This window comes from Centropristis striata, chromosome 18 (genome assembly GCF_030273125.1).
Source record: "Centropristis striata isolate RG_2023a ecotype Rhode Island chromosome 18, C.striata_1.0, whole genome shotgun sequence".
Classification (NCBI taxonomy): domain Eukaryota; kingdom Metazoa; phylum Chordata; class Actinopteri; order Perciformes; family Serranidae; genus Centropristis; species Centropristis striata.
Genome location: NC_081534.1, coordinates 16,661,566 through 16,681,980, shown reverse-complemented (window position 1 = coordinate 16,681,980; position 20,415 = coordinate 16,661,566). Strand labels below are relative to the sequence as shown.

General features: G+C 41.9%; 1 protein-coding gene across 7 annotated transcripts in view; it reads left to right on the top strand.

Moving 5' to 3' along the window:
- Window positions 1-20,415, top strand: part of sash1a (SAM and SH3 domain containing 1a) — a 263,857-nt gene that overhangs the window by 221,004 nt on the left and 22,438 nt on the right. For all 7 annotated transcript variants that reach the window (XM_059355732.1, XM_059355730.1, XM_059355727.1 and 4 more), the window contains 7 exons: window positions 5,313-5,363; window positions 5,475-5,524; window positions 11,503-11,543; window positions 12,079-12,168; window positions 12,254-12,366; window positions 14,268-14,366; window positions 19,922-20,057. In XM_059355732.1, the coding sequence (XP_059211715.1) occupies window positions 5,313-5,363; window positions 5,475-5,524; window positions 11,503-11,543; window positions 12,079-12,168; window positions 12,254-12,366; window positions 14,268-14,366; window positions 19,922-20,057 (580 nt within the window). The remainder of the gene's footprint in view (window positions 1-5,312; window positions 5,364-5,474; window positions 5,525-11,502; window positions 11,544-12,078; window positions 12,169-12,253; window positions 12,367-14,267; window positions 14,367-19,921; window positions 20,058-20,415) is intronic.

Here is a 20,415-nt window from a genome sequence, read left to right as displayed (position 1 = left end):
GCGGGGTTAAAACTACAGAGTGGAAGAAAGACAAACTGTTGTGGATTCTGCTGCTTATTTGTCCTTTCTACCTGCAGGCTTTTGCCTCGAAACGCAGCGGCTCAACAGCAGCCTTTGTTGCTATAAGATTTCTTTTAAATGATGTTGGCATAGCTTCATTATTGCTATAACTCTTGTGGAAAGCAAGTGGTATATTTATAATTTATTCTATGATTTCAACATTGGGATTGTGACTCTGTCACTGGAATTTGTAATAACTCTGGTATTTGTCTTGAAATACCAATACAATGATGGTCCTCATGGCTCAGGAATGTGCCACACTGTAGAAGCACACAGGCCTGTGCTGGAAGTACACACACATACTCACAAGCCGTCTGAAAAGGAACAAATGGAGGTGTTACCGAGTGTGCAGCAGCTCAGATGTGGCATGGCAGACTCTGGCAAATACTGCCCACTGAGAAAATGTATTTCCTGATTTTGCAAGCTTTTGTCAGCTCTGTCGATTAGATCTTCCAAATGAGCCGGTTGCACAGGCTTGCATTGCACCACACCGGTCCCACCGCTAATGCCTGTTCCTCCACATGCGCACTCCTACCTAGCAACCTCCTACTTGCCCACCCAGAGTTACCCCAACCATGCCAGTTGGCGAATCTCCACTTAGCCACCTGGTGTCTCCAGTTTTGCCGCATATCCGCTACTTTTGCCTCTGAGGTTGGCAGCAACTCCACTGTGGGAACTCGTGCCTTTTGGTTGGCTTTGCAGTCATGCTTGGACTAAACTGCAGCTATTTAACACTCATCTGTATTTCTATCCTGTCCCTCTCATTAACGGAGTCTGGTGCTGCTGTAGCAAAGCGGAGTATAGCTGTAGGTTCTGGGTTAATGATGGAAAGCAATGTGGTGCTTGGAAACAGTCACTTTACAGAAGTGTTTGATGCCTGTGTAGTGTGTGTGAGTCGTTTCAGATGCTACATTCCCTGTCTGCAGACATAGTGATCCTCATTAGCCGGAGCTCCTTCTCGTATGCTCCTTTCCTGCTTTCTCTCTCTTTTATTTTAACTCAATTCAGTCATGCTTTAGCAATCAAGGTCTTGTGTTCGTGTAAGACACACATGCACACAGAGTGAACTGTGCACAAACAACCCTGTGGACATCTGGAAGGGAAAGCACATGCACATTCACACGCATATGTGTCAATTTGGGGTAAGTAGGGCAGTATCTCAAGCTGATGCTGGTAAGTTCAAGTAAAGGATAACATGCTCCCTCTGGGAGTGTGTTGTGAGATCTAAGTCTCACATGCAGATACCCCTTCAAAATTGCATCAATTTGATATTCTCTTTTAAAATCTGTGTCAGTTATGCTGGCATCATCTTCAACGTTCGATTTTGCTTCCTTCTTAGCGATGCACAAGTGTTAGAGAAAGCCAGACCTTGTGAATCTTTTACACTAATTTTCTCTCCATGTCCCAGTTCATCTCTCACATCTGCAGTGAAAGAGTATGTAGGTTTATGTTTGTTTTTTGCTGATCTTGTCCGCATTTCTTACACCCTCTCGCCCCCTCCTTCCATGTCAGAGATGGCACGCACAGACAGGGAGTAAAGGGAAGCTGAGGAGGAGCAGGAGGAACAGAGAGCTGCTTTGTGTCCCTGTCTCTTAGGAGCTCTGTCTGTGGAAGTGGAGGCGAGCTGAGTGTGTAGGTGCTCCTTGGTTTGGGTTAATCTGTCTAGGTTTATGTCTGTGGGGGTATGTATGTGGTCAGGGTCTTCGCCTGGCTGTGTGCTTTTCGTGTATACCCATGTGGTGGCAATCTGTTTAAAATAATCTTTACAACAACTCGGCACAGTACCTGTAGTTATCCGTCCACTAGCCACTGCAGTCCAGAGAAGCCATCAAAGAGGATCTGATAGCAAAACCAATCTGCCGCTACCTTTGTGAAAGAATTTGTGACTGCATGGGCATGTGAGCACACACCTCGTTCCTTCTTTCTGTGGGTTTTTCTGCCACATTATTCTGTGCCATGTAGTTTGTTTAAACAGAGCTGATTTCCAAAGCTGTGCTTGTTTAAGCGATTGTTCCCTCTGTAAGAAAAAGGCATTCACTTCCGTCCCACATTTTCCCTACGTGCAGCCTGGCAATGCAATGAGGCCAAACCCTGTACGTCTGTGGGTCTGGTAGATGAGCTTTTTATGACTTCAGACGGCTACCTGCTCTCTGACTTATGGGAATCACCTTACTCCCCGGGATGGACAAATTGTTTCAAAGCGTTCCTGACATTACTTGATTTACTTTCCAAAGAAACATCCGGACCCATGTCTCTGTCTGCTTGATCACTGTAACAGACAAGTGGATAAACAAAGCAAGGTAGGCTAAAGTTAACATTAAAGCCAGGTAGGAATAGAATAAGTGTAGAACGTACATTGTACTATTAGCCACTGGTACACAGAAAATGGTGATTGTTGCTAGTTTTGATGGCGTCAACACACGTCAGTGGGGCCGTAAAGTGTGTCTGCAGTTCTGGAGAGTTGGACTGTGGAGTATTTACGACTTAGCTAGCTAGTGCTGCTCTCCTGCTGGTATAGTAGTGTTCTAATGTTGGGGAGTGAGGCAAAGAGGCCGTTAGACTGGCTGTGGAAGTTAGCTTCAACAGGTTGTTATGGCATCATACACATAAAAATGGCCACCGATCTGACCATTGTGCTCCGCTGATTATAATAGGAATTCATTCTACCCTCATTCTATTTCTACGGTTAAAGATAAAGCCAGCCAGACTGTCTCACTGCCATCTTGACTGCCTGCCTTCAGCTGATTACTGTTGTGATAAGTATAGGGTTCAGGCTAATTTTGATGCTTTTAGCCACCTCAGCACTTTAAGGTCCTCTGCTCATATGACCTGCAGGCTACAGGCTCTTAAAGAGCTTTTAAAGGAGGTGAAGTCACTTCCAAGTCCTTTAACTATTAGCCACAAACTGACTCATGCTTAGAGGGTGTGGAGGGATTGTACTCCCTTTCCAAAAGCCCAGTCACTGAAGGTTAAACTACAGGCCACTCTTGATTAGGAAGCATGACGGACCAAGTGTAGGAAGTGTGTTAGATTCTGCTTCCTGTTACTCTTATCCTACATATAATATCTGGGAGTGTAGATAGAGGATTTCTCAGAAATGGCTCATTTCCTATTCCTGCTCCCTATTTGGGAAACTCCAGATTCAATTAGTCTTTTCTTTGTAGCAGCGTTAAGGGCCATTTAATGGTTTTAGGAAGCTAGTCTCCTCAACCTGCTTCTACTGACCTACTTGGCTGATGTCAACTCCCTTATCCAAGAATACTGATCCTCCAGTAAAATAACTACTTTACCATGTTGGCCCACAGGCTGCAAGATTAGCATTTAAACTCTGTCCTATCAGTACAAGATAAGAACATTCACTACAACTCTCACTGTGAGCTGCTTTGGCAGAAGGCAGCGGCATGTATTCTAGTAGTCTTTAGCCTTGACAATAAAGCATTTTCTCATATGAAAGTGAAACCACTCAGGGATTTTCCAGGAAAGGGTTTGTGATAATTCTTAAGTTTTGCAACAGCCTCATAGAGGAACATAATAGGCAGATTTGCACATGTACAAAAATAGAAATGGTCATATCAGCGTTTGCACCATAAGATGTTTCCTATAAGTCTGGTAAAATATTAAAAGTCAGAAACAGGAACCAGGGACGTGGGTTATAATTTCCCTTTTGTTCGGACCTGATGCATTTCAGCAATACCATGATGTTGACTTCCTCAAAAATGGCCCAAAATATCTAAAAACAAAGAGGTCATCACAAAGAGCTTTTCTTAATATAAATTATACTAAATCAACATTTTACTAACCTCATGTGTAAGGTCATTGCCATACCCTTTATAGCCTGTATCATATCTCCAAGCCTGCTACATGCATGCATTATTATTTTCACAAGTATTTTTCAATTTATTTGATCTCATTTTGCCTCCTTATGGCGTCTCAGTATAACTGAAGCAAGTAATAGGGGCTTGGTTATCCTTGGTTACCCTCATAGCTCATGCCAGACGGATTAAAGGCACATGGAGAGTAAAGCCACATATTTCTCACTGTGCACTGAGCAAGGAAATGACCTCTAGAAATTAACAATGTTGACATGATGGTAACCTCAAGGCTAGAGATGCATTCTCTGGTCCACATTTTAGAAAACCTGGTCACTGCCCTTAAGCAAAGTCCTGACCCCATCTGTTTCTGTGGTGCTTAGTATTGCACAGTTCAAGACTGTGTTAGAGAGTGTGAGCACAGTGAGTTGGGTAAGCGCTGCCATGAGAGTTCAAAGCACACAAGAACACCACCAAGAAGCTATGCACTCAACCAATCCCTCAAGGCTGCTCATTGGCTTTGAATAATCACATGCTGCAGGTTCAAATTGAAGTTGCAGACTTGTTGTGATTGTGCAGCCTCTGTTTGTCTGTAGAATCATTTGGTTTGAGGCACATCTGAATATCTGGATATGCCATGATGAGGACACCTGCTTTAGACATATGCAACCACCAGCCCTGTGTAACAGTGAAAACAGCTCTAACAGACATTGTGGGCTTTTTTGGAGAAGCTTAGGAACATTTTGTAAGTGAAGAGAGGTTAAAAATTGTGCTATTTTCTGCTGTTTTTGTAGAAGACATTCTTTTGAGTAATTTGTCGCTTAAATCCATGGCCAGAGTCTGGGTATCTGTTTTCCATATTATAAGCCAGTTTGCCTTTGAGTTCTGCCTTTTCATTTAGTCCAATATGGAGAACTTTATTCTAGGATCTGAGGCAACCAATCAGGTGTTGCCTTGTGTGGAGGTAGGTGCACACTAACGTCACTGTAATCACACTATGGAATTCATGTAGCCAGTTACGTAGGTGCTTTTATGATATCTTGTTCTGCTGGGAAAGCCAAGACTTCCCTAGGTTACACCACCGCCCAATGGTATTCAAAAATGATCATAACAAGTACTGCAGGTTTGGGTACTTAAAGCAAGACTTGACTTGTTCAGCCGTCTGTGGGTTGGGTTGTTGGTGCACGTGCTAGTGTTTGTTTTCACCGACATGCAGGTGTGTCTACATGAACCTGACCAAAGAACGTCCTTCCCACATAAGGGCTTTGTTAAACATGTCACCCAATGTTTCTGTACTCAACTGACCTTTCTCTTCCTGTACAGAACTTGTTTTACCTTTCCAGTTTCTATTCTGTGTTCTCGGTTCATATATTATTAAATGATTGATCTTTGAAACTGACATTTGACCTAATTTTTTTCTCTCTCTCTTGCCTTTTTTTCCAGGAGAAACAAGATCAAAGCAGCACATCCCTGCAGCTCCGTACTGAGATCCAGGTAAACAGAGACACAATGTGTACAAAACACAAGGTTTACAGTGTCAATTGTACACAATATTTGCTTTAAAAGTCAATCTGACGCCTGTCTCCTTCTCCCCTTCTTCCTCAGGAATCATTAGGCTTCAGCAGTGAGGTGTCCACTCCAGAGACTGACAGAAAGTATGTTTTTTCCCCCAACTTAATCACTGTAACATGTGACCGAGGCTGGTGTGGAACCATGAAATAGGCTTGGATTGAAATGTGTGTCTGTTGCATGTCAAAACAATGTGCAGCGCAGCCTGTGTCTGGATCGCATCAAACCGTACATGCCTGCACACGTAATCGTGGATCACACTTTACATTTCTGCATGTCCTCAGCTAAAGATGGAGAGAGCCCAGTGGAAATTAACCCATCTCCATGTGCAGCTCATGTGATTGATGGATCTCTTATGTGACAGCTTGTACAAAAGGTCTCTGACCTCGTCCACAGGGAGTAGAGGGCAGCTCCTCAGGATGAACACTCCAACTTCAGGGATGAATGTTGTGGTGTGTGTGTGTGTGGTTCAGATACAGCTGACCTTGGTTGTCTGTTTCAATGCTTATTGTGATGAATTAAATCCCCAATAGATAAAACGTTATCTCATAGGCAAAAATAGATTATGGAAAAAGTCTTAATTATGATAATATTGATCAATATTTGACAATATCGACCAATATTTGACAATTATTTAACATGATTATTCATTGACTTTGATAAAATTGAGCATTTATTTATTTATTTATTTAAAATTTGTCCTATCTATTTTTTTTTACTTTAAATAGTTCAACTAAAACATAAATGTAAAAAAAACAACTAAAAAAAAAGGAAAGAAATGAATGATAATGTTTGAAGTTTGTAGTTGTTTTTTATTTTGTACAATAGTAAGACAAAAGAAAAGCGTGCATGCGCGCGTGCGTGCGCAGAGCAGCCACTAACCTCTCGTGTGTGTTCAGAGAGGAAAACTGTATGGAACTATTAAATTGATTATTCCAGAGGATTGTACCTCTGTATTATAAGCAAAATGTGTTCCTTAAAATTAGTTTTACAAATTGCAATATATTTCCTTGCTTACATTATCGCAATATGACACTGTTGAATTGTAACACCCATATCATGATACAGATCGGATTGCCAGGTATGTGCCAATATACAGCCCTAGTATAAAAGCAATAATCACACATGCGGCCCGTAGTCTGTCCCCTGAGCTCCTTTGCTCAGCTCCCTGCTGTTGTCAAGGAAAACCACCGACTGCTTCCTTCGGCTGACCTGCTCGGTCTAGCAGCCAGTCTCTGTTCTCGGGCTGTCCGTGCTTCCTTCCTGCCTTTGTGTCCAGCAGTGGAGGGGAGGGGGGAGGGGGAGAAAGACAGGGCGATGGCCAAATGATTACAGAAAAGGAGCGTGAACGAAAGAACAGGATGGAACCGGGCATGGGTGGGGTTCCTTTTCACTGGTTCCTGTGCGTGTTCATTTTTGCACGCCGCTGTATTTTGTGCGATGAAAATTCACTACCATGGCTCACCATGAGATCTCTGTCATACGCTGTTTTATGCAATCCAAGTTGGTCGGCAAAATAGATCTCCAAATACCTCGCTGTCAAACAGAATTCAAGTCTTGCAGTCCCTTTTACAGGCACTGTCAAGAAGGTCTAGAATATATTCAGACGTTTTCCTTGCAGCTTGATGAATAGGAACTTTAATTACAGAGTAGATTGCCCATTGGTGGTGACCACGAAGATCATGATAACATTTAAAGAATAGATTAAGTTGAGATGAGTGGATGGATGGATAGATCAGCAAAGGCATTGGGAGCCAGAGTCAAACCCAACTCCATGTTTAAGGTTAAAGGTTAAATAGTGTGACTCAGAAAGGATCTCCTTTATCTCCATTCTCCCATTTTTTGTGGTTTGCTGCTGATCATCACCCCTGTGTGACCCCCAGTGGAATTGTCATGTTCACGTGACGACCATGTGCGGCAGAGGAAACGCATACCACAGACATGATCTCTTCTCCCGTGGCTGTATATGCTGCACAGACAAATGCTGCGGATGATGGGAACCAGATGCCAAATTTCAAATGACTTCTCTCTGCTGTTCAAAAAAGTCCCAGATAGAGCCCCTAACTTCTTCCTGTCAGTCTGGTTTCTCTCTGTCCTCTGTGTCTCCCATCCCTTTTCTCATAAACATTCAGACTTTGTTTCACCTTGAGTCTTCAGTTAATCTCTAATGAAACTGCCCCACATTCAGCCGTCTCTTCACCTCTGTCGATTTCACTCTTTTTTTCTTTTTATTTCCCCTCCTTACAAAACCCCAGACTCCATTTCTGGTGTGAAAGTTAGATATGAAGAGCTTTTTTTATCACCTTTATCTAATTAATCTCGTTTTTATGGCTGAGGACAAAATGTCCTCCATCCAGAGCTTCAGAAACCCCTTTTTTTTTGTAATTCATCCTTCCCTGCCACCCCCTCTCCTCTCACTCACCCCAGCTATGTTCTCTATTACACTGCCTATTGTCCACTTTCCACCGTGGTGAATGGCTTTCAGGTAGAGTGATTTACCACGTGCAGGCAGAGTGATAGACAAGCCCCCTCCGTTCCTCACGACACATTCCTCCCTGCCTCACAAGTGACACGCTCACCGACACGGATACCCCCATCATCGCCTCGCTGCAGGACAATAGCACCCAGAGGAGATTACCCAGACCTCGTCTTGGGCTGTGGCACCCTTCGGTCTGTGTGTCCTTGTCACTTTGTTGGCAAGAGGTGGGCACTGCTCCCATAATGCCTGGTATGCAAGTGGTGATGACAGAGCGCTCTCAGAAGACTGGAGGGTTCAAGTTGGGGACTTCCTGTTTTGAAAGGTGATTGATTGGTGGGTTATTGTTGCAGAGAGGGGGCAGTGAGCTTATCAGTGGAGTTAACAGCAAGGGTAAATGGATCCTGATGAAAGCATACATGTCCACAGACACGAGATACAAATGGTTGATTATTGGCTCTAACAGGGTTTGTAAGATTGCACACTTTAGAGGCAGTTGTACTACTGGAAGCCAAGCTTATGCAACTAATAATCAGATGGAAATGTAAGCCGTGCCATGTGAAAAATCTGTTCAGAACAACAGTACCATGTTGGAAAAACTAAAGTACCTTGTCAGCGTATTTACCACTTGTGGCTGAGTGTTGCAGCCCTCATGGAACTGTTATTTGCTTCTGAGAGTGAAGCACAGGAGGCAGGGAAATACATGCACAGGCACAAAAATGAGCAGGTTTTCTATCTGCATGATCTTTTATTTCCCTTTTAATTTTTATGTCTTCCCCACCTCCTGCGACTTCTGACCTCTTACCTGACCCCTAAAGAGGTTATCCCTCTGCTCTTCCTGTGGACACTGCCACTGTCACACAGGGTCGCTGCCTTTTATTGTCTCCAGCAGAGCACCGGAGATCACCTTGCTCCAGGTGGCCAGCTCTATAGTCACACAAAAATCACACCAAACACACATATGTGTGTGCAAAGCTGTGATTAATGCTGAGTGCACAGCTGTGTGTCCAAATCTGGCTGTGTGTTGGTTTATCATCTTTCCTGGACAGCAGCTCTGTCACACAGGATGCTAAACCTGTGATTCACTGCGTCATGTGATACTCATCCTCTGCTCCCCACTGTACGCAATCACTTATTCAGTCATCCTTTTTCCCTGATGTTGATACTTTATCTTTTACATTCTGGATTTTGTCTCTGTGTGTTTATGTGTGTGCAACTACAACATATTTTCTACAAGATGACTTGTGTTACATCTCTGCAGTCGTACTGTATGTTTTTAACAAGTGGAGCCACATACTATAACATAGACAGCACTCACAGGTTATCATTTCAGCATCCCAGTGAGAGAAAGTGCTGTCAGACCTATCATTTTCACTGAGCAAACATGAAATTCACTTATAGCTCCAATGGTATCATGTTTGTAACACTTTTTCTTACAATACAGAGTAGGGCCTGACCAATATGGAACTTTAGACCAATTTAAGAGGGGAAAGTTGAAAGATTATTGACATGGTAAATTTTAAAAGCTGCAATAAAAAAAAGACTTTGCTACGTGGATTGTGCCCCATTTTTGTACTAATATGACTATGCAATTATTATTATCTAAAGGTTTTCACATTGGTTCATTTCAGAAAGCATATATGCTGCCACTGATAGATACCAATATGTCTGCGATAGACCAATATTAAACAATAAAATCGTCCAACTGATATATTGGTCGGGCTCTAATACAGTCCTACAATCCTACAAGTCCTACACAGATTCAGCCAAAGTTAAGATACTGTACTTCATTTTATTCAGAAAACAGTTTTCTAATGCTAATGAGATTAAAAAAGAAGAAGAAAAAAACAGTTAAATGTCCCCTACTCAATGCAAAGAACAGAATTGAAATAGAAAGGCATGCCAAAGATTTAAGGTTAAACCAATTAAGTTGCCTAGCCACACAATGACAAGACTGACACCCTCTTTGAAAGACGTTCAGCCTTTTTTTAAAGTGTGTGAGCGCACGGATGTGTGTGAGTGCATGCATGTGTGCGCTGCACGGGAGGTTAATTTATAGAGCATGGAGGGGCGGGGGGAGGGGGGGGGTGCATCGCTGCAACAGAAAAGCCTCTATTGAGTGAGTTCTATTAGCATTAGCTTTGGCCTTAGCCTATCTGAGAGGGGGGATGAACAGAGGGGCAAACCATACAGGCCTCCATTCAATTAGCATCTCATTATGTTGCCATGGCAGCCGGGCTTATAGCCATGTGAAGATTTCCCATTGCACCGAGAGAGGGCTGCCATGTCTGAACAAACATATGAACACACACACACACACACACACACGTAGCCACTGGAGAGTGGAAGTGACCTGTTCATCTTGTTCTGATCCTGTCACACACTTTCACATTGCTTCAGTGGCACCACCTGTCTCTCTGCATGGCTCAGTGCGAAGAAGAGTGAGACAGCTAGAAGAGAGATTTACTTAATAGGTCTCTGAGGGCCTCAACTGGACAAATGTGTTGTTCTTATCTCTGCCTTTTCTCCCCCTATGATTTATTCCCTTTTAATTGAAAGAACAGAAAAGTGTGTGTGTGTAGAAAGTGTGCATCCACACTCACATAAACACACCTGTAGGGCGTTATCCACATAATCCTCCCTGAAGCTTCACTTACTCAGCCCACTTGGCTCAAAACAAAGTCTCTCCTTCTGTAAAGTTTTCAGCAGCTACTTTGAACATGAACCGGTGAAGCTCATCCGCCTCTCATCTTTTTTTTCATATATATATAAAAAGAACCGAAATAGAATGCCGTTGATGTGGTTTCTCGTCCCCTTCAGAACAAGGGAGAGTCAGCCACGGCCTCGCATGCCGATGGACTAGATCGTTGGGTGAGGCTGCTCATACATGACTTTTTGATTGGAAGCTGAGTGCAGTCCTTGTGTCACAAGGGGCTTTTAAGCTGTTATTTTGTCCCCGTTAGTACTGGTTATTAAGGAAGTTTTATGGACATATTGGGGCCTTTTCTACGCAGTTATTTTCCATCTCTCATGCCCTCTTCTCCCACTCTTCCCTCTGTCTTCCTCGTGACTGTCTCTCCTGTGGAGGGAAGTGGAAACACAAACAGGCTGAGTCTGCCCTGTGGTTTCTCCTCCTCCTCCTCCTACCCTCTCTTTCTCTCTCCCTCCCTCTGTTCCTCTCATCCTCGTCTCTATACTTTCCCTCTCCCCTTTCACAGGCTATCTTGTTCTTCATCTATTGACCTTCCTCTGTTCTTTACTGCTTCTTAAACACTTTGTAGTACCACCATCTTCATCTGACCCTCTTGTTTTTGCAACAGGGGTGTCATTGTCTACATCCTCTCCTCTCCTCCACCTTCTCCCTCTCAAGCCTCAGGAGCCTGGCTTTGCTCTAACATAAGTACCACCACTGACCCCAAGTGGTGAACAGAGAGAACTGCAGCACCACTTGTCAAAAAAAGTGTTTGGAATCACTCTGGTTGACACTAGAAACTTTGTGATTGTGTGGGAGTAGGAAGGAGGAAGAAAGACATATTTTCTAATGTTGTTTTTTTTTCTTTTTCTTTTTTTTTTACTCTTTCCCTCCAGAATGCCCCTGCACAAATCCAGCTCTGAAGATGGATCTGGAGGTAAATCAAGATGCATTTTCATCCTTGTCTACTGCTGTCTAACTATGTTTCTCTTTTAAGATTGTTAAATTATACTTAATAATTATTGCTTACAATTCAAAGTAACACAGGGTGATAATTGATATACAAATTATTTTGGGGGAGAAACATTCCTGAAATATTATTAGTAAGTTTATTTATCTTTGTAGTTAGATTGAAAAACATATTTTTTTAATGTAGTATAATGACAGTACATATAAGACCTTACATGGTGAAGATGCTTATTCATAATTCTATTTAACATTAGACTAATAAATGCGTAATATGGCATAATAAGTACACAGATATAAAAAAAAAACAATTATAAAGACAAAAAAAACATGAATAAATGAAAAATAAAAAGATATGAATTAAAATAAGAAAGAAAAAAAATATTTCAAAAAGGGTAATAATAATAATAATAATAACAATAATAGTAAAAAAAATATATATCAGGAATATTTCTATACCCAAGCAAATCTTTACAACCTGAATATTGACCCTGTCTTCTTTTTAGGTAAATGGGACAATAAGAAGAAGAACAAATCTTTTTGGCAGAACTTCCGCAAGTCTCAGCACAAACCAGTCATGCGACAGACATCTAAAGGTTTGTGTGGTTTTATTTTTTCATATCTATCATACTGAATGAATGTCGCTCCATATCTGACCTCTCTTCTCTATGCACCCTTCAGGAGAAGACATAGGCTATGTGGCCAGTGAGATCACCATGAGCGATGAGGAGCGAATTCAACTAATGATGATGGTGAAAGAGAAGATGATCACTGTTGAAGAAGCTCTAGCTCGGGTAGGAAGCGGCACTGACCTCCTGCCTCATGATGCACTGTCACCCCCCTCACCCCCCCCCCCCACCCGCCCTCACTCGACCCCGTCCCTTAGAAGTGCCCGTCTGTAGTCCCCCCCAGATCCCCTCACCTCCCCCTGGATTCGTTTCCAGCCTTCCCTCCCTTCTGCTCCATATTCCCACCATAGCTTACTAAAACGACTCACTCTTACTAACCGGTACAAGGCCCCGCATTTTAACCCTGCATTGTCCTCTTTACACACACACACACACACACACACACACACACACACACACAAACAAACTCCAGGCCGTTGGTGTTTCCAGGTTCAGGAGTCTGGGGATTTTTGGGTGTTAGCTCTTGGAGTGTGTGTGGGTGTGTTGCTCAGTCCATAATTGTGAGGTGTTGGTGGTCATAGTAACTCAACAGCCCCCTCTGTTGGCAGGGTTGCTCTGGTGCATTGTGGTTTTTCTCTCTAGGTGGACATGGTGGATAATCACTTGGCTTTCTCTCAAATTTCCTTACATTTCTTTTTGAATCAGTTTCTGATGATTGTTCTGTTCCTATGGTCCTATTTCTTCTGCTGTCTCTATCTTCCTTCCTTCCTTCCTTCCTTCCTTCCTTTCAGTCAATCACCTTCTGTAATGCCTTGCTCATGGGTAGCATGACTGTCCAGCAGCATTTGAGCGCTGGTTTGCTCTCCACAAGGCAGATCGTTAATTTTACTTCTTATACCCTTTTTTTCCCAGAATTTGATTTTCTTTTGGTCAATAGCTTGATCCCAGCTTCTCACTTTAACCAATCAAAGATCAGCCTTTTTGGATAGTTGATTTGACTATTGTTGTGCTTGTGTCTTTAAGGGCTGTACCAAATTTTTGCTTCAAATGTCTTTCATCATATATTATAACAACACTATAATACCAAAATATCCTTTACTTGATTAAAGTATTTAATCGGATAAAATGTTATATAGACATAATACTGTTAGATTGCCACAACACTCTCCCTGTCCTGTTAATACAGGTACATGGCTCCATTTGTGTGCATCATGCGGAAAAGCAAACCACAGTGAAAAGGTTGTTTTTCAAAGCATAACTCCAAATTAAGTTTGGGAAATTGCATCCATCTTTTTCTCAATCAATTTTGACTTGTAGAAGAAATGTTTGGGTTACACAAGTTGAAACAATCCTACTCAGCCACCACTGCAATATAATTGTACAAATAGTACAATACTCATTTTAATGAAACCTAATCTTTATCTGCAACTGTGCAAAGCTACCCCGTATGATTAAACAGACATGCAAAAAATAAAAAGTTGCTCAGCACTCAAGTGTTGATTTAGAAGTCAAATGTCAGCATTATGAATAATATTCGGTACAGCCCTAGTGTCTTTATCTAGTGCATTCTATAAACCACTGATCAATATCATCTTATTGCTTTTTATTATTGTCAGTATAGCGATAGTTGGTATGTGTGTCCAGGGATGTAGTGGACTATAAACTCTAAAATTCAATCTGCCTTACAGTCCCCATTTGAGATTTATGTGTTCAGAATAGCAGACATGAATCTTCACGGCAAAAAGTCATTCCACACAAAGAAAATAATCCATTCTCAAGTGTTTAAGGACATTTCAAAGTAAATGAATGTTCTACATAAAACATTCTGTAGTTTAAGTTCAGTGGTTGTTTTCAGTCTCAGGTTAAACACCTTTTCTTTACCACTACATCACTAGTTGAGTCCTCTTGCTCTGTGTCTGTGCCTGTCTGTTTGTACATATACACTGTGAATGTACACAATAGACGCCTATCAACTGTTAGCATATGGAGAGATGTAGCATGCCAGGTGAGAGTGGGTGGCTCTCGCCCTGTTCTTCTGTCTCTCTAAACTCTTCTTCTCCACGTAGCTGAAGGAGTATGAGCGCAGCAGACAGTCCAGCAGTACTGAAACTGCAGAGTGGACTGACGGATCTGCATCCAATCTAAACCAGTCCTCGAACTGCAACGTAAGTACACCCCACCCCTGCAACCCCCCAAAACCCCAAAACCCTGATCTCTCTCTCCCCTGTTACTCTACCTCTCTTAACACTTTCACCTCGACCACTCTCACCTTTTGAGTTTGATTTTTTTTTCAAGGAGGTCTTGAAGGAGGGCGACCATTGTTGGTTTGACATTTGTATGTATGGATGTGTGTGTTAATTCATATTTAGATTGATGACTTCAACTCTCTGAACCCCACAACCTGCTGGCATGCTTGAAAGGCATGTTTTCTGTAAACATCAAAAAAATCGCATTAAATATCACAGCCAGAAACTAAAAATAAACATCATCAGGTTTTCAGCTTAACTTAGACAGACCTGCAGGCTGTTACACAGACCAGAGAGGAGAGGACAAGAGATGTTTTAAGTCATGGTTTTCCAATATTGGTATCACTTGTGGCAACTTGTGTGTTCCCAATTTTTGTAAAATAATTCATCAAAAATATTACATTTTTATTGTTATTTATGGCATTATTACTGTGTTGTTCAGTACAAAAGACCATTTTCAGTTCTGCCAACTTCTGGCTGTTTCTGTAGAGCTGCAGCACTTCGTAGCACAGTATGTAAAGTGCAATGGGAATTTAGGCCACAGTAAGTAAAATGAGACGGGTTCAGAGGGTTGACTGCAATCTGCCAATAGACTTCCCTTTTAAATGTTTTTAATCTGGACAGTTTATATGACATTGCACAAACCACCTTCACTCAGCTTTTATCTTGCCTTCCTCTCCCTTCCTCTCCCCTTCTCTCTGCTCTTCATTTGTTGGACAAACTTCAAATCCACCTTTGCACATACACTCTCTCCACCATGTCATGTGCATCTTAATACTCTGGGTGTTACCTCTGTGAATCTTGGCCCTTTCCTTACCTCAATTCTCTGTGGCTGCACTCAAGAATTGGCAGTCACAATGAGATATATGCAATATGTTGAGATTCCTTTCCCATATTTTTACTCATCAGGTTAGACCTGTCAAGGACATTTGAAATATGTCTCCAACAAAGTTGAAATTGGCTGCTGTAGTGACATGGAAATTGTCTTTTGGAAATTTAGGTCATCAATCAGTTGTAATTGTAACTCTGAAAAGCCAAGTGGAGAGTCACACTAAATCTATCCGAAAGCTCTTGTGGCGTTAGCTCTTGTTCGCAGTGATTTTGTCAGCTGCGATCCACAGAGAGAAGGCCTTCAAACCTTTGAGGATTCTTTGTGTTGAGGAGCTGGAGCTCAGACAATCAGGTCCTGTTGGATGCAGTTTGTTGACAAGCTGTCAGTTCGCTCTGTTGTATGAGTGTGTTTCTTCCTTTATTAAATGTAGGTCAGCTCTGATGCAGATTCAGTGGTCATGGTGGCTTTCCATTAGTTCTGTACCATATCGCATCATATGGGAATAGTATGCAGTCATACAGTCTCACACACTGACCCACTTTTCTTGACAGGAAATGAGTTTATCCAAACACGAAAATTCCAAGTACTCTGAAAATAACTCCCTGCACATGTGTATGATTCCTATTTTGAAATGTGCTACTAATTTCCAACAAAACAGTCTCTTATTTTCACCTATTATGCAGCTATATGCATGTGCATTTCATTTTCTTATTGTTTAAGTTAATGGAAGGTTGACCCTACCGACTTAACTGTGGATGCTGCATAAAGTCCCCTTTCAATAGTCAGTTTATTTTAAGTGGATGAATATGCTTCAGTGAGAGATGTTCTTGACTTTAAACATTCATAGCTTCTCTTGTGACTATTCAATCATAGTAATTTTATGGTTTTCATTAGTAAATGTGAGAAAATCCAATCCACATGTCTATCACTTACTGTAACCAAATCAGTATAATGAGGACTCGGCAAACTAGTTTTATTGTCAAGGGTCCCTATTAAATTCTTCTTCTGCGTAATGATTGATGATTTCCTCCAACATGAAAAATAGGTTAATTATGCCATACATAACCTCAGCTCAAATTCTGCCTGGCTGTTTGATGTGGGAGAGTTTGAATTGTGTATGAGTTTGCTGATCATCTTATCAGTCTTGTCAACCCTCACGTTACCCCTCTGCTGCCAGCTGCTCGCTTCCTGTGGGAAGAAGATTGATCGATTTGGGAGTTTTTTTCAGACAGGGGAGAGGATGGAAGAGTTACTGAAGGAGCATTGTTCAGAGGAACACACAACTCAGCTCTGGAGGCTGTGAGCAGATGCAAGCGCTGGAGGCAGAGAGGAAACAAGGGAGAGGGAAATAGAGAAGATAAAGAGTTTGCACCCCAAAGGCCCTGAAAAAGTAGAGTTTTGTGTCCCCTTTTGCCCCGAGTTTCAAAATTGGCCACTTCAGGAAATACTGCGGCTGTGCTGTGGCCTCTATGGGTGTCACATACTGCCCCCTTTCCCCTCTTATGAATGGAATTAGGTCATTGCCAAATTTTAATAGTTTTGTGTGTCTGTGTGCACCTCTCCACACAGACATGTTAATATACAGCTCACCCGTGTAGCTGACATGTTTGCAACATACAATCTGTGGCCGCTCTGTGCCTTTCTTTGATGCTGTCTTTCCTCAGTCTCTCTTCCTCCGGCGATCGGAGCCCACATTCCAATGCTGGCTATTAGCGATGTGGGGGCCAAGGCAGGGTCAGAGGGGCTCAAACGCTGGGATTGTTCTCCATGCACAACACGCCTTTTCTCTGCAAGCTGCGCGACACGGCACTTCCAAACTGTCCCTCATTCCTCAGAGCTGAATTCACTAACAGGCTGCATCTGTATCTGCCAGCATGTGCACGCAGGCACAGATATTATTTTGGATCATGCATGCGTGAGAATGTGGTTGGCGCACTATGGATTTTCAGGACCCACTCTCGCTATCCAGTTGGATGTTAACGCAGAAAGCGGTACCCTGCTGTTTTAAATGAGGTGGTAAGTTTTAAGGCTTGTTGGTGCTCTCAATTTTTTGAATTAAGATCGTCCTGTTCTGTTTTTGTGGTGAAAGATTTTGGTGTGCACCATCAGGATGTTGGTTTGCAGTTTTCTAAGTTTAAACGTGTCCCCAAACTTATGGGAACAACCCTCAAAGTAATTTGTGAAGAGAAATGGCAATTGTGGCGGTGGAATTGTTGTTTTGACCTTGTTTTCACTGCCGGCCTTTCAGCCCTGCTTGATTCATGGCTCCCTATGTTTGGCTTTCTCTGTTTATGTGGTCATTTGCATGGATGGTGTTCCTCGGGTTAGGACTTGTATATCATTGTCACCTCTTGACTATCTCCTAGTCTTTTTCTCCATCTTTTCACACACGGAGAAGAATGTGGGTTAACTTTGAAATTACTCAAGCAATTGTCCTGAACATAGTTATCCTTGTATATATACCTTAAATTAATACTGAATGTTCAGGCTTTCTTATGATTTCTGTATCATTTAAATATCTAGGTGAAAAATTATTTTATATTTGAATGCAGCAAAACTCATTTATGTTCTGAAACAGTCTAATTTCTCCTTGATTTGTAGGAAAAGCTTAGCAAAGGCAATCTTTCCGTCAGTCCCAGACTGGAGATTTAATCTACAGACATGCTGCAACCCCTGGATTCAGTTAATCATTCTGCCCTCAGATCCACTACTGAATATTCCCATTACTTTAACCCTTTCATTCTGTGCACAAAGCTGGTTGGGCCTAAAGCATAATGAGCACCTTCACCATCTTTTCATCCATAAATCCTTCAAATAAAAGCTGTATTTCCACCACCCCATGTGACATTTATGCTGGACTGGACCACAAGACCCTATCACTCTACTCACTTTCTCATGCTTCAAGTTCCACATTTTTTACTCTGAACTTAGAAAATCTGCTTTTAGCTTTTGTGCACCAAATACATAGAAATATCAGCAACACTCTCACTATACCTGGACATCTACAGACAATGATCTTAAACTACTTCATGTCAGTATTGTCCTCTTTTTATTGAACTCTGTGTATCATTATAAAGGCTTAAATAAAGTTTAAGAAGAATGAATCAATAAGTATAACAAAGGGACTTCGTATGAGAAACTTCTCAATAACAGTTATCAACAGGTACCAAGATACAGGAGTAGACTCCAATCAAACTTTGTGTGATCTCAGTCCTTCTACCTCCTCTTTTATCAGTCCTCTCTGACACAGACTTGTTATTACATTACATTCTCTGAAGCTAATACACTCGAGCATGGTCCAGAGTAAATGGAAACTTGACGGAGCCGCTGCTGTAACCAGAATTGTGTGGTTTAGTTGAGGGATTGTCAGGGCGAACTGGGCAGACGGACAGTGGAGTTATGGGTTTTCAGAGCCTATTTCTGCAGTTTTGTCAGAGGCCAAATGAATGGCTATACCTTCGTTCTGCTCTGCTGAGCTAATATGACAGAAGACCTAAAAGTTGATCAAGCACCTATGAAAGCTCTGAAGTGGAGGCGAAGGGAGGTAAGTCTGATAGAATGGACTTTCACCGCACTACTGATTAATGTGTTGTTTCCTTATAACACTCCTGCGCCTGCAGGAATAAATGTTGCGGAGGTGGTTTGGTGCCGTCAACGATTTGTGGACAACTTCAGAACTGTTTGCTCTAACCAATCCACACTCATTAACATCATCCCCTACTGTATGTCAGCAGCCTGTGAGCCAGGTCTGTAGGCAATGACGGCGAGAAAGCAGTTTGTTGAGCCGCATTACAAGACTTGGATTTTATAAGACAGAGAGCTGAGCCCTGCAAGCCTTCTCTGTCTCTTTTTGTGTATGTGATACGTGCATGTGTGTCCTTGTGTAAGTGACGCAGTCAACCTCGACTGTGGAGCTGGCAACGTGTGACAAGAGAGGCGGTGTTGCTGTGGAAACCAGTGGCAAATAGAAACAAATTAAGTTGTTGGAGCTCTATGATAATGACGGTGGTTCCTGCCAGACAGTCTGTAGGCCAAAGCTCGGCTCATCAGCATCATCATCACATGGAGGCCGCTTCGAGACTACGCATACACTTAAGCATACAGCTTGGGGAGTATGTGTGTCCTCCGATTGGGAGTGCTTGTGGGTGATGAAACTGTTTGTGACTTCATTATTCAGTCTCTTTTCCACTCCACTACACTGTGCAGAGAGTTTAAATGCACTTGCCAGCAACACGGGGGCAACATAACACCAAATAGACCATTTGTTGTTACTGATTCATTGTGTCATTCACTTGTACCAAGTTTTTCCAATTACTGTTTCATCTGGTTCATTATTTCAGTGCATTTTTTTCTGTGTTTACTATGAATATGAACTTCACACAATGCATTGTGCCACCATTCCTCCATTTCTCACCTCACTAACTTTGACTCCACCCTAAACAAATGCTCCCATCTGTCAGATTATAAGTGTCAAATAATGTGTTTTATTACGTTACTACTTTTTATATCAAATAAATACAAAATAGGGCCATGCATTTCTTTTACACTTCATGAAATGTTACGCTGAAGACGCTTTTAAAGGTGTATTTAGTCTGTCCTTTTTATCATATCATCCCTCCCTATTTTCTTTCCTTCCCACCAGTCTCGCGAACAGTCAGACGATGAGCAATCAGAGGACTCTGTGAAGTTCAAGCGGCTTCACAAGCTGGTCAACTCTACACGCCGGGTCAGGAAAAAACTTATTAAGGTGGAGGAGGGCAAGAAACATGGCTCTGAAGGTTTGTGACCCCTGATTATCTTTCATTGCAATGTAGTTTGAATCTTTGAATATTTCTGCTAATTTAGTTCCATGTGTTGTATTTTTGAGGCCACATTAAGTTCTCTGTTTAAGCCGCAATGCTTCTACCGTTTATATATTCAAACTCTGCTTGCATCACTTGAAACATATTATGTAGCACTAAATTGAGGCATTTGTCCTCACTGAAATTAAGCTGAAGTTCAGTCATAGTAATTTTTTGTTTCCAACTGTGGCTTGGAAATTAATGACTTGTTTGTGAAAAAAAAAAGATTTATTTATTAATGCCAAAGTATTACATTCACTTTCATCATGGGTTTTGCCTAATGCTCAGACTTTAA